Below are 17,200 nucleotides of genomic sequence, written 5' to 3'. Positions count from 1 at the left end.
AGCCTTGGCGGAGTCCAACCCTCACTGGGAACGAATCCGACTTACTGCCGGAAATGCGGACCAAACTCTGGCATCGGTGATACAGGGACCGAACCGCCCTTATCAGTTGGCTCGGCAACCCGTACTCCCGAAGCACCCTCCACAGAACCTCCCGAGAGACACGGTCGAACGCTTTCTCCAAGTCCACAAGACACTGGTTGGGCAAACTCCCATGCACCCTCAAGGATCCTGCCAAGGGTGTAGAGCTGGTCCACTGTTCCATAGCCAGGAGGAAAGCCACACTTTCCAGCCTGAATCCGAGGCTCGACCTCCCGACGGATCCTCCTCTCCAACACCCCTGAATAGACCTTACCAGGGAGGCTGAGGAGTGTGATTCCCCTGTAATTGGAACACACCCTCCGGTCCCCCTTCTTAAAGAGGGGAACCACCACCCTAGTCAGCCAATCCAGAGGCACCGTCCCCGATGTCCACGCAATGCTGTAGAGGTGTGTCAGCCATGACAGCCCCACAACATCCAGAGCCTTTAAGAACTCCGGGCAGATCTCATCCACCCCCGGGGCCCTACCACAGAGGAGTTTTTTAACTACCTCAGTGACTTCGACCCCAGAGATTGGAGAGTCCGCCTCAGAGTCTCCAGGCCCTGCTTCCACAATGGAAGGCGTGCCGGTGGAATTGAGGAGGTCTTCGAAGTATTCTCCCCACCGACTTATGACGTCCCGAGTCGAGGTCAGCAGCACACCATCTCCACTGTATACAGTGTTGACTGTGCACTGCTTCCCCCTCCTGAGACGCCGGATGGTGGACCAGAATTTCCTCGAAGCTGTCCGGAAGTCATTCTCCATGGCCTCGCCAAACTCCTCCCACGCCCGCGTTTTTGCCTCAGCAACCGCCGAAGCCGCATTCCGCTTGGCCTTCCGGTACCTGTCAGCTGCCTCCGGAGTCCCGCAGACCAAAACGGCCCGATAGGACTCCTTCTTCAGCTTGACGGCATCCCTTACCGCCGGTGTCCACCAGCGGGTTTGGGAATTGCCGCCACGACAGGCAACCTTACGGCCACAGCTCCAGTTGGCTGCCTCAACAATGGAGGCGCGGAACATGGTCCACTCAGACTCAATGTACCCCGCCTCCCTCGGGACATGGGAAAAGCTCTGCCTGAGGTGGGAGTTGAAGCTCTTCCTGAAAGGGGATTCTGCCAGATGTTCCCAGCAGACCCTCACAGAGCGTTTGGGCCTGCCAGGTCGGACCGGCATCTTCCCCCACCATCGGAGCCAACTCACCACCAGGTGGTGATCAGTTGACAGCTCCGCGCCTCTCCACACCAGTGTCCAAAACATGCGGCCGCAAATCCGATGACACGACTACAAAGTCGATCATCGAACTGCGGCCTAGGGTGTCCTGGTGCCAAGTGCACACATGGACACCCTTATGCTTGAACATGGTGTTCATTATAGAAAATCTGTGTCAAGCACAGAAGTCCAACAATAGAACACCGCTCGGGTTCAGATCGGCGGGGGCGTTCCTCCCAATCACGCCCTTCCAGGTCTCACTGTCATTGCCCACGTGAGCATTGAAGTCACCCAGTAGAACGATGGAGTCCCCAGAAGGAGCGCTCTTCAGCACTTCCTCCAGGGACTCCAAGAAGGGTGGGTACTCTGAGCTGCCGTTCGGTGCATAGACACAAACAATAGTCAGGCCCCGTCTCCCCACCCGAAGGCGGAGGGAGGCTACCCTCTCGCCCACCGGGGTGAACCCAATGTGCAGGCGCCCAGCCGGGGGACAATACGTATGCCAACACCTGCTCGACGCCTTTCACCGTGGGCAACTCCAGAGTGGAAGAGAGTCCAGCCCCTCTCGAGAGGGCTTGTACCAGAGCCCAAACTATATGTGGAGGCAAGTCCGACTATGTCTAGTCACGAGAAATGTCTGCCGAGGACAGGAAAGGCAATGTGAGAACTTGTGGGTTTGTATTCAAACAAGAAATGAAAACAAACCTAAAATTAGCCATATGCTGAGGTCAGCCAGAATATTACTAGCTTTCTAACACCTTAAGGAAAACCATCATGAGTGTGTGTGTTTGTGAGAAAGGAAGAGAGAAGAAGAAAAAAACCCAAAAAAAACAAACACCCATGAGCCAAATTGTGAAAAACAATTGCAGGTTTCATGATGGTCAAAGTACAGCAAATAGTTAAACATTTGACTAATCACACAAGATCCGCAAAAACAGATCCTTTATTACACCCACACGCAGGGACGAACGTGCACTCACAAACGCACACACACCTGCGCGTGCGCACACACACACACATACACGCACACACCCACAAACACACATTGCCCCTTTAGATCAACAATCTTACTTTTCAAGTCCCTCAGCAGTGTATTTAATTATCTCTGTTGGATGAGCACACTTGATATACCCTTGTACCACTGTAATTGCTGATGAATGAAGTTGCTGCACAACTCCCTCCGGTTGATGATGAGTGATTAAGTGTTATTAGTCACTAGAGAAGCAACTACCTTACGGTAAAGTCCTATCAGCAATATATAGATTTTATTCTCTTGGTCAGACAAAAGAAGTATGACAACTAATAATGACTCTCAACAACAACAAAAGGTAGACTGCAGTTTGTAAAGAAAAAAAACTTAAAACATAATATACAGTATATTTTAGTTAAATAACACAGCATCTATATACACACCCTAATCAGCGGGTAACACGGTACAGGTAGCGGCGATCAGTGCTAACTGTCACGTCCGTGCCATAGGGCGCTCGCTCAGCTGGCAACTTCCTCAGCCACACCGCTTTCATCACTGTATTGACTGTCACCTGTTCCCTCTTGTATTTGAACCCTGACTGTGTATTTCTCCCTATTGGTGTCTCCTGTTGCTTCCCGTCTATGTACGCGCCTCTCGTTCCTGTACTGCTCGTCTATTTCCTCTCGGTCTTGTGTGGAGGCTCATAATCAGAACCTGTCCCGAATCTGTTCCTGGTTCAAGTGGAATTCTGTTTCCTGCCCGCTGTCCGCGAGCCTCTTTCCCGCCTGTGTCTTTGTTCACCTACCCGCGTTCCCTTCAATAAACCTTGGTCCAAGTTGCATTTGGTCGCCTTGCTCCACTCATTCCCTGACACTAATCAGCGCGCGCAGTTCCACATTGGCGACGCGCGACCCCGAGGTCTAGCGCGGAGGTTGCGTCAGCCGGCTAGCAGAGCCAGAAAGGAACGGAGACATGAAACAGCTGCACACGAAAGAAAAATGCACGTATTACATGTTTTAGAGAGGGTTTACAAAGCCTTAATATTATGTCTAAGACCACAATGCAACAGGAGATTAATGCACAACCATAACTCACTTAGGTTTCGCTATGCATGATATTCCCCAGGTTAGTGCAGTGTGTTCATTCTGAAGGTTTGTAAAAAAAGTAAAAAAAAAAAACACTCCCGAATTGACTTGAAATACCCCCAATGTCCTCTAGGACCAACAAGAAATACTGTCAAAGTGTCACTTCGCATTGCTTGACAAGGTAAACCCCACCTCAAATTAACTTGCAATAGCCATGCCCTCAAGCGGCAAACAAGAATGTTGGAAATTTCATTACAATGGTGTTTAAATTTCTAAATAATACATGTACCGTTTCTACTTTGCAGATCTTCGTTTATTGCGGGTGGTTCTGGAACGCATCTCCCACTGTACAACAAATGACTAAGAAGTGGGGAAAGTGACAAGGGGTGGTACCATAAGAGAGGGAGGGCGGTAATGTCCTAATGATGTAGTGGCTGTCAGTGCACTTGCTTCAGAGGCCAATTGATCCTGTAAGAACAGTAGAGCTATTGATCCAGTCATTACACCGCACCACACAATAATGATTGCTTGTGTGTGTATGCATATGTGTGAGAGCAAGAGAGCACTGTACGTATACTAATACAGATTCACAATGTGTCTTTACAAGGTGGAGTAATAAATTGAGATAAATGTGATGGTGTTGGTGTATGTGAGGGAGGTTCTTACATATCAGTTCATCAATACTTCTCCCATTACCATGTGACGTGAAACCCGATCTGAACATGATATGCTTGATATTCTATATGAATTCTTGGCTTGAAAATGTCACTATCCCTAACACACACTAGAATACATCACTAGAAAAATAGAACACTGTAGTTCATGTGAATGAAAAAAGAACTGAAATTAGACCTATGTTTCTGTAAAAAGTGATATGCTTGAATTACACTATACTAAACTGTCCATCTCCCACTTGGCGTGGAGAAAATCACATCACAATTGAGCACAATTGAGATTTCCAGCCAAGGAACAGCCAAGGAACATCTTATCAATTTCAAAACAAAACTAGAATTGGCAATTTCTGGAGAAATTGCGTGTGAAGGCGAAGGCACTTCACACTATTGTGGGACTCGAAATAATGATTAAATGAAATAAAAATGGTAAATTAATAATGATGATTAAATAAAATAAAAATGGTAAATTAATAATGATGATGAAAATAATTATTAAAGTGATGTGTTAAAATTGAATGAATGAAAAACGAATGAATAAAAAATAATGGCCAAATGGGATTCGAACTCACTCGTCAAAGTGACAAGTGTTGAAAGCGCCATTCTCTACTTACTGAGCTAAACAGTGACACACTATCAAAGTGGTACAACATGGTGGAATGATGCTATTAAACGAGAAATAATGGTAAATGACTGAAATAAATTATTAAAATGATGTTTTTAAACTAAAATGATGATGATGTTGCATAAAATAATTATTAAAGTGATGTGTTAAAATTGAATGAATGAAAAATTAATGAATAAAAAATAACGGCCAAGTGGGATTCGAACTCACCCGTCAAAGTGGCAAGAGTTGAAAGCGCCATTCTCTATTTACTGAGCTAAACAGTGACACACTATCAAAGCGGTAGAACATGGTGGAATTATGCTATTAAACGAGAAATAAATGGTAAATGACTGAAATGAATTATTAAAATGATGTTTTTAAACTAAAATTAAATGAATAAATAAATGAATGAATAAAAAATAAAAAAATAAATGAGTTAAGGAAAGAAATCATGATAAAAGTTGTCAGATGTCAAAATTCGAACTCACTCGTGAACGTCGCTCGTGTTGAATGCGCCATTAAGAATGAATGGGGGATTTTAAGGCACAAATTTGCTAATTATGCAAAAACGGTAAATGTTATGAACAAATAAAATACTAGCAATCATGCCGTGAATTTTTGGAACGTGTGAAAGTTGGAATGGGGTGAATCGGTTAAAGCATGTGGGAGTAGTTAGGTGTCAAAAAAGTGGGAGGAATAAAGTAGGATAACTAGAATTGGCAATTTCTGGAGAAATTGCGTGTGAAGGCGAAGGCACTTCACACTATTGTGGGACTCAAAATAATGATTAAATGAAATAAAAATGGTAAATTAATAATGATGATTAAATAAAATAAAAATGGTAAATTAATGATGATGATGAAAATAATTATTAAAGTGATGTGTTAAAATTGAATGAATGAAAAATGAATGAATAAAAAATAATGGCCAAGTGGGATTCGAACTCGCTCGCGAACATGGCTCGTGTTGGAAGGGCCATTCTCTTCTTACTGAGCTAAACAGCGACTTAGTGTTGCAGTGGTGGAATAACGCTATTAAACGAGAAATAAAAATGGTAAACGTTAAAACGGTAAAATGATGTTTTTAAATTAAAATTAAATGAATAAATAAATGAATGAAAAATAAATAAATAAAAAATAAATGGGTTAAATAAATGAGTTAAGGAAAGAAATCATGATAAAAGTTGTCAGATGTCAAAATTCGAGCTCGCTCGGGAACATGGCTCGTGTTGAATGCGCCATTAAGAATGAATGGGGGATTTTAAGGCACAAATTTGCTAATTATGCAAAAACGGTAAATGTTATGAACAAATAAAATACTAGCAGTCATGCCGTGAATTTTTGGAACGTGTGAAAGTTGGAATGGGGTGAATCGGTTAAAGCATGTGGGAGTAATTAGGTGTCAAAAAAGTGGGAGGAATAAAGTAGGATAATAATATTAAGAAGAAAAATAAAGTAGAATAACAATAGTGTGAAGGCCTTCGCCTTCACACTAATAATAAGAAGAAAAATAAAGTAGAATAACAATAGTGTGAAGGCCTTCGTCTTCACACTAATAAAGTAGAATAACAATAGTGTGAACGCCTTCGCCTTCACACTAATAATAATAAGAAAAATAAAGTAGAATAACAATAGTGTGAAGGCCTTCGCCTTCACACTAATAAGAAGAAGAAAAATAAAGTAGAATAACAATAGTGTGAAGGCCTTCGCCTTCACACTAATAAGAAGAAAAACTAGAATTGGCAATTTCTGAAGAAATTGCGTGTGAAGGCGAAGGCACTTCACACTATTGTGGGTCTCGAAATAATGATTAAATGAAATAAAAATCGTAAATAAATTATGATGATGATGTTAAAAAAATAAATTGGGAAACAATGTGTTAAAATGAAATGTTTAGAAATAAAATGAAATAAATGTAAATGAGTTAGGGAAAGAAATCATGATAAAAGTGGTATCGACAAAGTTGCTCAGTGCGGGACTCGACCTCACACATAGAGGGTGGAAGTCTGATGCTCTACCTACTGAGCTAAACAGTGACTTACTATTGCAAAGGTGGAATAATGATTAAAGATGGGAAATAAATAAATCAAAAAAAAAAAAAGGTAAATTCATTATGATGATGATGTTGAATAAAATAAATGATTAAAATGTGTTAAAATTAATTGAATAAATGAATGAATAAAAAATAACGGCCGATGTTGGATTCGAAGTCACTCGGGAACATGGCTCGTGTTGAATGTCCCATTAAGAATGAATGGGGGATTTTAAGGCACAAATTTGCTAATTACGCCAAAACGGTAAATGTTATTAACAAATAAAATGGTAGCAATCATGCCGTGAATTCGCCTTCACACTAATAAAGTAGAATAACAATAGTGTGAAGGCCTTCGCCTTCACACTAATAATAATAAGAAAAAAAATAATAAAGTAGAATAACAATAGTGTGAAGGCCTTCGCCTTCACAGTAATAATAATAAGAAAAAAAAAATAAAGTAGAATAACAATAGTGTGAAGGCCTTCGCCTTCACACTAATAAAGTAGAATAACAATAGTGTGAAGGCCTTCGCCTTCACACTAACTATGCAAAAAATATAATAATAATCAACATGAGAATCCGTCATTAATGTTTCAATAGGTTGCCATGTATTAATCGAATGACTTGATTGTCACTGTGAAATTTATTATGATTTTTTTTCATTCTCTTTGTCAAGCTCACTTGTTTGTTTGCTCTCTCACTGCACTTCAGGTAATGGATTCTTTCTAAATGGATTCTGAGAAATGAGAGGGCTTGATGATAGAAGGAGTAGATGGAAGTAAAGGACGGAGAGGGAAGAACTTGTTGCTCCTGTCAATGGAGTATCTTGGTTATATTTCTTGATAGAAGTGCTAACTAAGCTTTTAAATTGAAAATTGTCTTTGAAACTAGAATTTCCCAGTTGGGCATTCACTGTGGTAGGTTTGTATAGCTTTAGAGGTAATATCTATTGGTTTAACTATTCATGAAAAAAGATATTGAGTAATTCCATTGACAAGAACAGTTGTTTTACTGTTACTGATAATGGTGTTTTGTTTTTTTTATGCTCAGATAATTGTCTTGATATCATTAAAAGAAAGAAATCAAACTGTTTGTGGCACCAAAGTTAATCCCTCAAGGAAGTGAGTGTGTTAGTTATTGATTTCTGTGGTCAGCACCAGATTACTATTGAATATGACTGGCATCATGGATTCTGAGTGTGTGTGTGTGCGTGTGCGGGAGTCTTATTAAACAAGTATAACAACTTCTACTAGTCAGTTACTTCTTCCTGTGAAAGACCAAAAACAACACATTATTTAAGACTGAAGTTTGTCTTACCAATTCAGCCATTCAGAAACGACAATAGCAAAATGAGGAGGGGCCTCTTTTAGCCATTTATGCTCTGCAAATCGGCCAGTAATTTAGGGACCGTGTTTTAAAAAAAGTTGCATTCACCCCTCAATGATAAATAGTCTTTGTAGTAGTATTTAACACCTTGATTCAACACTGACTGGTGTCCACTTGAAAATGAAGGTTATGTTTGGACTTGATGGTTGTATGAAAATGTTTGGGCACCCCTGACAGAGAGAGTGCAAGAGAGTGCAAGAGAGTGCAAGAGAGCGCACTAGAGAGACAGACAGACAGACAGACAGACAGACAGACAGACACAGACAGACACAGACACAGACACACAGACAGACACAGACACACAGACAGACACAGACAGACAGACACAGACAGACACAGACAGACAGACACAGACAGACACAGACAGAGACAGACACAGACACAGACAGACACAGACAGAGACAGACAAAGACAGACAGACAAAGACAGATAGACAGAGCGAGAGAGAGAGAAAGAGAAATCAAATGAACTGCTACATGGTATAACTGCCATATAAAATGTACTGTATTACCCAGTCCATCTCTTTGCACAGGGATTGGTTTATGAAAGTGTTCATTTCTCACAGTTGTGAGGAAAGCCAAGTTTCTACCCTATACGTGCCGTACTTGTAGTCTACCCAAGTCATGTCATCATTACATTAAATAATTTGCATGAAAAGCGCTTTGGATCAGTGGTGCACTGGTTAGCATGTCTGCCTCACAGTTAGGAGGAAGCAGGTTCGATTCCACCTCCGGCCCCCCTGTGTAGAGTTCGCATGTTCTCCACGTGCCCGTTTGGATTTTCCCTGGGCACTCCGGTTTCCTCCCACATCCCAAAAATGCCACATACCAAAAACAAGCTTGGTAGGCTGATTGAGCACTACATATTGTCCCTAGGTGTGAGAGCAACTTTGTCTCTGTGTGCCCTGGCGACCAGTTCAGGGTGTCACCCGCCTACTGCCCAATGACTGCTGGGATAGGCTCCAGCATACCCGCAACCCCCGTGGGGACAAGCGGTTTAGAAGATGGATGGAGCACTTCTAGTACTTAAATGTAAAACAACCAAATAAAAAAACAGCAAGTAAAGCTATAGCTGAGGGTGCCATCATGATGTTTTCTTACATCAAAGAACAAACTAGTTCATTTAAGTGTACTTCTGTTATTGCCCATATTTCAGGTGACAAATGTACATTTTCAACAGGACATCACTTCTGCCTATCTCCATGATGGATGAATTATTGTAATGTACAGTATTATTGAGCGAACACAGCTTCTTTAGCAATATTAATACTTTAAACTACAGCCAGACTAAGTTGCCATTAAACCTCTGCAACAATAAGTTGTCAGCAGAGTTCACCACCTTGAGTGATGCAGCAAGTACGATCATAAGAAGCAAAAAGTATATCCTTTTGGATAGAAGCGGTCCCATAAGTGACCATGTGTTGGCATTTTAGCTATTTAATCAAACATGGAAATGAGAGATAGCACAGGCTTAATAAAATGAGCTCCACACCAAACACCCACTCAAAACTAAACAGCTGCATCTTTAAGTGTCAATTAGTCATTGAGAATTTGACGACTACTCAGTTTTAGAGGGGAAGTGTATTCACTAGAGCTCTGACATACACAACATAATGTCATCTAATAAAAACATTACCAAACTTAATATAGGAAATGCAGCGACTCAGCATTTTAACTCGGTGTTAATTACCACATCGTCTCTTAATGAAGACTCACTCAGGAGTGTTAGTATGTCTTAAGGAAAATAGTTTTTTTTTTTGTGAATGTGTATACATTAATGTCACAGAGAATTTATTTTTCCGTAATTAATTATGAAAATCACACCTGTTTGACAAACATGCCTTGAGGATAATGAATGTAACCACAGACACAGAGGCAACCACATACCTTTAAGCCAACCATGATACAGACTATAACCATACTCTGTTTTGTTAGCCTCACATTTTTAAAAGTGAAGTTATTAGACACCTGTACATGATGCCAAATGTACAGCAGCCAAGATATTGAAAATGCTTATACTGTACATCTCACATCTCTTTCACCCAGTCATAGCTCATTCACACACCGAAGACACTGTATCACAAGCAGGGGTTTACAGGTGAGGTTTCAGTAGCAAATCCAATCCAATCTACTGTATATTTTTTCAAGAATTAAGGGAATACTTTAGCTTTGTGATTCATCACACTATGATTTTCTGATGACATTTGGTTTCAGCACCATGGAATGTCGTACAACATATGGTTTATGGAATAATGCAGGACAGGGTCATAACAAGAGCAAAAGACATAAGGAGAGAAGACAAAAATTCTGTCCTACCGTTGTCACTGTCGGACTTGTTCTCGTGTTCGGTATCGGTAAGAGTCAGCACTGAGTTGGAGCGGCTGGATAAACAGGAACTCCTCTGGGATGACTTTCCTAAACCCCCGCGGTCCCACAGCCGCATAGCTCTCTCTGGTGACATCACAGCTTGACTGTCCACATCTTGGTCCTGGGCTGTAGCAACAGAGAAACCACGGTGGGGGAGGCAGATCTCAGAGCAGAATGCTAGGCCTTGCCGTGATGGTGGATCGCAGATGCCCAGTTGACAGAGACTAAAATGATGACCTGAAATATAGTTCGGCTGTTTCAGTGTTTCTTGAACTGTTTGAGGCAATATACCGTGATTTGTGGACTATAAACCGCACCCGATTATACAGCTAAAATTAGGGGAAAATCCAGGGTATGTTTATATACAAGCAGCACTGGACTATAAGCCGCAGGTATTTTAATGTTTAATTTCCATGTGTAAGATAATATGCTCAAATCATACAATGTCATAAAAATCATGAAAAAATCCATAGATAAGCCACACTGGACTAAAAACCACAGGGTTCAAAGCTTGTGCAAAAGGTAGCGTCTTACAGTCGGGAAAATATGGTCGATAACATTGACTTGATGGCAGCACTGTAGGGAGTAGTGAATGCATCTGCTTTCTTATCCCCAAAAAATCAGAATCAGAAGAATACAAATTGTCCAGTGGTGTTATTGTGACTGATTAGTGTTTGTTTGAGCCCTGCAATTGATTGGGGTGAGTTCAGAGTGCACCCTGTCTCTGATACAAAATCACCTGGGCACAACTGCAGGGATCGGCTGCTGCTTACTCATGGTCCCCAATAAAGGCAGGCCCAATAGAAAAGGGATGGATGGCTATTCACTTCATGCAAATGAAACCCGGGAAAAATATGAAAAGACAAAAAAATAAGCATGACAACTTTTTATATTTGAAAATATGGAACTTTTGTGATTAAAGTATGATTAGTATGAATAACTTCAAGTTATTCATTTTATTATATTAACTATTCATTCATTCATTCATTCTCTCATTCATCTTCTGAACCGCTTCATCCTCGCGAGGTTTGTAGGCATGCCAAAGCCTGTCCCAGCAGTCTTTGGGCAATTGGCAAACTGATCACCAGCCAATCGCTGGGCAAATATTTTTTCTATGAAACTGAATAAAACTATAGAGTGAAATACAAGCAAAATGCCGAGTTTCATCTGCTGCTATTAGATGTATAATGTAAAAGGTCATTGTAAATATGATACTGCAGGCATTAAAATTTGTCGCATTGAGCATTAATTTTCTCCCTTAGGTCAGGCCGTGAATTAACCAAGACTAATATCATAATCATCACAAACCAGCCCGCATACATTACACATTACAATGTGATGATATCATTGATGGAATTTTTGAAACTATACACTATGACAACAACTGTTTAATAACAACAACTTGGTTATTATTAAGTAACTATAACGATTCATTCACATAAACACTATGAATTATGACCAATTTTAAATGCATACCATTGAATGAAATGTTTTTTAATAGATATTCAGAAACTAAAGAACATATAGTGCCCTATTTTCAGTCAGGGCGCAAGTTTAGCGCAGTGTGGCGCAAAAGGGGTGGGTCAGACAGAGTTTTGGCAAATTTGGAGACCAATGCTGCTGGGCATAGGTAGACAAAGGCTGTCTGCACCATGTGAGTGTCAGCACAGTCATTTAGTCATGCGGCTTCTTCCCATCCCTTTAAATATGGCGCACCTTATTTGCATAGGAAATATAGACATGGCAGAAAGTGCAAGACACCCCAATTTCTGCAAAAAAAACATTTGCTCAAGGTCGAAGTACGCAGTATAGCCTACGTATTTACGGAGCTACAGTGAGGTAAAGTCCTTAGACACAGCTTTACTTCGTGTCCATGCCTCCAGTAAAAAACTAAATGAATAAAATGAAAATTGAAGAAAAAGGAAACGGGCGCACACACATACCTAAAACAATATGATGATAATAATCATGTATTTTTTACTAATAACTCCTACAATGATTCAGAAGAATTGGCCCACACAATTGCTATATTCATAAATGAAATATGGGCGAAACAGTCTCCCTGCCCTTTGATCAAAATCCTCCAATGGACCATCTGCGCCATGAACTGGAGTCCTATTTTTGAGCCCAGCACAAATGTGAGCACAGGCATGGGGATTTCCTTTTTTAACAATACGTCGGAACGCTTATTGAGGCGTATCATGGTCAGCCAAAAACACAAACACATTAAATTGGACCTACCACAACATGAAAATTGTTGAGCGAAGTCAACTCAACGAATTTCCAGCCCATTACTAGACTCGTCTCAGCAACGAAAATGTATTTGCGTCAGTTTTTGCATCAAACACAAGGGCGCTAGTGTACCAAAATAGGGCTCAGAGTGCCCAACATGAGCCTGCCTCAAACAGATTTGTTAGAAAAGTTTAAGACTCAATATTTTATGGCATACAGAAATACTGCAAGAATATGTCACAAATGTAATAGACGTCAAATGTGTACACCTAAAAGCTTACTTTGGAAGGTGGGAGTATTGATTTATTTGGACCAATGTACAAATAAAGATTTTCTTGGAAAAAAAACCCTAGGTGCATTTTTGCACTGAGAAATTCGAAGCACAGGAGATGTCCCCTCTACCATTCTCCCTGCCATCTGCACAGAGTCAGATGACTTCGAGGCTTGTCTAGACATGAACATGGTGGTGGTGTTTACCAAAATAGACCGTAGTTTGTCTGGTGGTTGAACACTAGGATAAAACAACACAGTACAACAAAAAAGTGAAGTTGATTTTGGCCATTTCCCGTCATGCTCTATGTCCCTTATTTGTTGCAGTTTTCAGGGAGAAGGTAAATCCGATAGAACAATAGCGGCAAGTAATGCCTTCAAATTGGATGATAGGAATACATTTGAAATGGGGCATTGAAGTATGGAGGTGAAATTCAGCTACTTTCTTTTTCAAACAGTAAATCAGGTTTAGATTACATGCATATCAGTCCCTTGAAATATAAATGAAAAGAGGGAAATGAATGATCTGAAAAATCACAAAATGCCCCTTTTCATCTTTAATCAGCAAATGAAAGGAGAATTATAAAAGCTTTCTGTAATTAATGTCACAGCTGAAGCTGAAGAGTGCTGCTCTCCAATTAAAAGTTGTATTAATTTTAAATGAGCTACAATTACACAAACTAAAAAAAGCAGATAAGAATTTCCCCAAATTGATGCTGTATTAATTGGTGCTGAAGAACAACTCTGACGGTTGGCATATTTCATTACTATTTGTTATTTTGCCCACCCCCCTTTTTTTTTTTACATTTACTTAGCGATACATTTACTATTGCATAATGTGTTAAAGTCTGTCATACCGCGGTACTCAATGTAATTTATTTAAATTAAGAAAATGTGACAGTACGAGCTCAATTTCTTTTCTTTATTTTGTTCATTTTTCTACAAGGTTTAACCAGCTCATACTAGTCGTATCAGCTTTCAAATAGCAAAAGGAAATTATTCATACATATAAGGAAACAGTGATTTTGGTCTAAATTTTGGCCCTTGATGTTCCAAGGTTCTTATAAAAAAAATGAAATATATAAAAAGTAGAAGTTGTATTAATTTATTTCCAATATTCTATTATGCTCATTTCATGGGTGTGATTTTTTCATTAATGTTCTGTCAATGTATTCTGCCTTTGGCTTTCTAAATCATGGGTTCACATACACCTACACACTGTGATCAATAGCTGTTTTTTAACCAGTCAAATTTCATTTTTTACACGCCTGGCCTTCATGAAGCATACATATAGAAAAAAATAAAAAAATTATATATATATATATATATATATACATACATACACACACACACACACACACACACACACACACACACACTCCGGAGTATAAATTGCACCAGCCATAAAATGCACAATAAAGTGAAAAAAAAACATATATAACCAATAACAACAGGCTAAACAATACGGTATGCTAACGTGACATATACACAAACAAGGAGCTGAGAACGGGCCTGACGTAACATTCAGAGTTATTCAAGTAAGTATGACATAAATAACACGTTTATCATACCATCTGTGTCACTCCAATTTATTAAATCCATCGATCGTGCTTTATGTAAACAATGCCGCGTATGCGTCACATATGCTGACGTCGGACACGTTGTAAGTTGGTTTTCTAATTATTCCAGACCCATATAACGATAACATATAAAGTATATTTATAACATAACATATAAAGTATATTTCAAATAACGATCATATTACAACAATATTATCAAACCATCTGTGTCACTCCAAATCATTAAATCCATCGATCAAAATCCTCGTTCTTTATGTCAACAACGCCGCGTGTGCGCTGCAGAGATCTAGGATATAACTATATTGTAGCGTTAACAAAGTACCAGGAAAGACGTGGGTTTGGTAAACTGTTAGGGTTTATAAACTATCTTGATCGTATGATCATGTTGGAATGTAGACTAGAATTGTTAACTTTGTTTAAACCTTTTACCAGGCGGCTCGGTGGAGCGCTGGGTAGCACGTCCGCCTCACAGTTAGGTGGGTGCGGGTTCAAGTCCGCCTCCGGCCCTCCCTGTGTGGAGTTTGCATGTTCCCCCCGTGTCCGCTTGGGTTTTCTCCGGGCACTCTGGTTTCCTCCCACATCCCAAAAACATGCTTGGTAGGCCGATTGAAGACTCTAAATCTGGGGTGTCAAACGTACGGCCCGCGGGCCGGAACCGGCCCACCAAGGGGTTCAGTCTGGCCCGGGGGATAAATCTGCATTATTAAAAAAAAAAAAAAAAGAATGAACTTCATTTTCTTTCGAATCTGCAGTTCCTATATTGTCCGCTAGGGCGCTGCGGCGGAACTACCAGCAGAGTGAAGCACTGATTGGTTCTATCCCTTTACCCGCTTTTTCTGTTGACGCTGGCACCCTCATCAGCGAAATGTCACTGTCAAAAAAGAGAAAAGTGGACACAGAGTGTCGGATTTTTCAGGAAAAATGGACCTCTTCCTATGTGTTCACGGAGGTGAATGGGAAACTTGTGTGCCTGGTGTTCATGCAGCAAGTTTCGGTGCTTAAGAAATACAATATTCGGCGCCACTATGAAACTCAGCATGGCGAGAAATACAACCGCTTGCACGGAGAAATGAGAAAACAGAAGGTAAATGAAATGTTGGTGAGTCTGAAGAAACAGCAATCTGTTTTCACCTGGAGCCGAGAGGCCAGTGATGCTGCGGTGAAAGCCAGCTATCTAATTGCTAGCCAAATAGCATTAGCATGAAAGCCGTACTGTGAGGGGGAGTTCGTCAAAAACTGCATGCTGAAGGCTGCCGAAATTGTGTGTCCTGAGAAGAGACAAGCTTTTGCCAATATTAGCTTGACGAGAAATACCGTGGCAGACAGGATTTTGGAACTATCGACAGATTTGGAGAGCCAACTGAAACGCAAAGTGGAGTCATTTCTGGCATTTTCTGTTGCAATTGATGAGAGTACTGATATTACAGACATCGCTCAACTGGCCATATTCATTCGTGGAGTTGACGAGACTTTGACTGTCACAGAGGAGTTTCTCGAGTTGGTGCCTATGACCGACACCAGAACAGCTGAGGACATTTTCCGCTCCGTCGTTGGAGCGCTGGACAGAGTCGGGGCGGACTGGTCCCGTGCCGTAAGCCTGGCTACTGGTGGTGCGCCGTCAATGATCGGGAAAAAGGCAGGTGTGACAAAGTTCAAAGTACAAGCCGCAAATGGAGGGGGTGATTTTTGGACATTTCATTGCATTTTGCATCAGGAGGCATTATGCTGCAAGTCGTTAAAAATGGATCACCTCATGGAGGTGGTTGTCCGAACTGTTAATTTCATCAGAGCCAGAGGTCTCAATCATCGTCAGTTTGACAGCCTTCTCAGGGACTGTAACATTACCCATGGTCTGCCATACCACACTGAGGTAAGATGGTTAAGCAGAGGTGCTGTGCTGAAGCGCTTCTTTGATCTACGTGGGGAAATCGGACAATTCATGGAGAAAAAAGGAAAACCTGTTAAGGAATTACAGTGCCCACTATGGCTGATGGACCTTGCATTTATGGTTGATATTACAGAGCACTTATAATATTTATTTATTATTTAAGTCTTAAATAAATGTTAAACTGAGTAAAAGTGTTGTTAAAATTGCACATACTTTTCTTAAAAACTCTTAAGTTGTTCATAATATATTTAGTAAAAGGACAATTCATTTAATATAACAATTTAATCATTTACTTCTTCTCCTTTGCACTAATACAAAGAAAAAAGTGGACTTATTGTTACTTCTATGTAATTTTGCAATGAGTTTACTGGTCTGGCCCCCTTGAGATCAGATTAAGCTGTATGCGGCCCCCAGACCAAAATGAGTTTGACACCCCTGCTCTAAATTGTCCCTAGGTATGAGTGCGAGTGTGGATGGTTGTTTGTCTCTGTGTGCCCTGCGATTGGCTGGCAACCGGTTCAGGGTGTCGATGACGGCTGGGATAGGCTCCAGCACGCCCGCGACCCCCGTGGGGACAAAGCGGTTCAGAAAATGGATGGATGGATAAACATTTTACCTTTCCTTGACTCTGAAAAGTTTAAACATTCAGTTGTCAAAACTTTCCAAATGGTGTGGAAACACTTTCTTGCTTAGTTAGTCATCTACAATGATCCACTAGTTTCTGTTTTTTACGGCCTTGTAAAACAATGAGCTGGGACCCTCTGCACTGATTAACCAGTTGCTGAGGTGACCACCAAACATGTCCAATGTCACCCCCACCCTACT

At 40.8% G+C, this 17,200-nt stretch overlaps 1 protein-coding gene across 1 annotated transcript in view; it reads right to left on the bottom strand.

The window, feature by feature from the left end:
• tenm3 (teneurin transmembrane protein 3) overlaps positions 1 to 17,200 on the bottom strand; it is a 329,857-nt gene that overhangs the window by 276,552 nt on the left and 36,105 nt on the right. Inside the window, exon 5 of the mRNA XM_085911853.1 lies at positions 10,355 to 10,642. Within this exon, the coding sequence (XP_085767979.1) occupies positions 10,355 to 10,642 (288 nt within the window). The remainder of the gene's footprint in view (positions 1 to 10,354; positions 10,643 to 17,200) is intronic.

The sequence above is a fragment of the Syngnathus leptorhynchus genome, chromosome 5 (genome assembly GCF_054491065.1).
Source record: "Syngnathus leptorhynchus isolate UIUO chromosome 5, UIUO_Slep, whole genome shotgun sequence".
Taxonomy (NCBI): Eukaryota; Metazoa; Chordata; class Actinopteri; order Syngnathiformes; family Syngnathidae; genus Syngnathus; species Syngnathus leptorhynchus.
The sequence above is the reverse complement of the archived record's forward strand: the minus strand, read 5'-3'. Positions and strand labels throughout refer to the sequence as shown.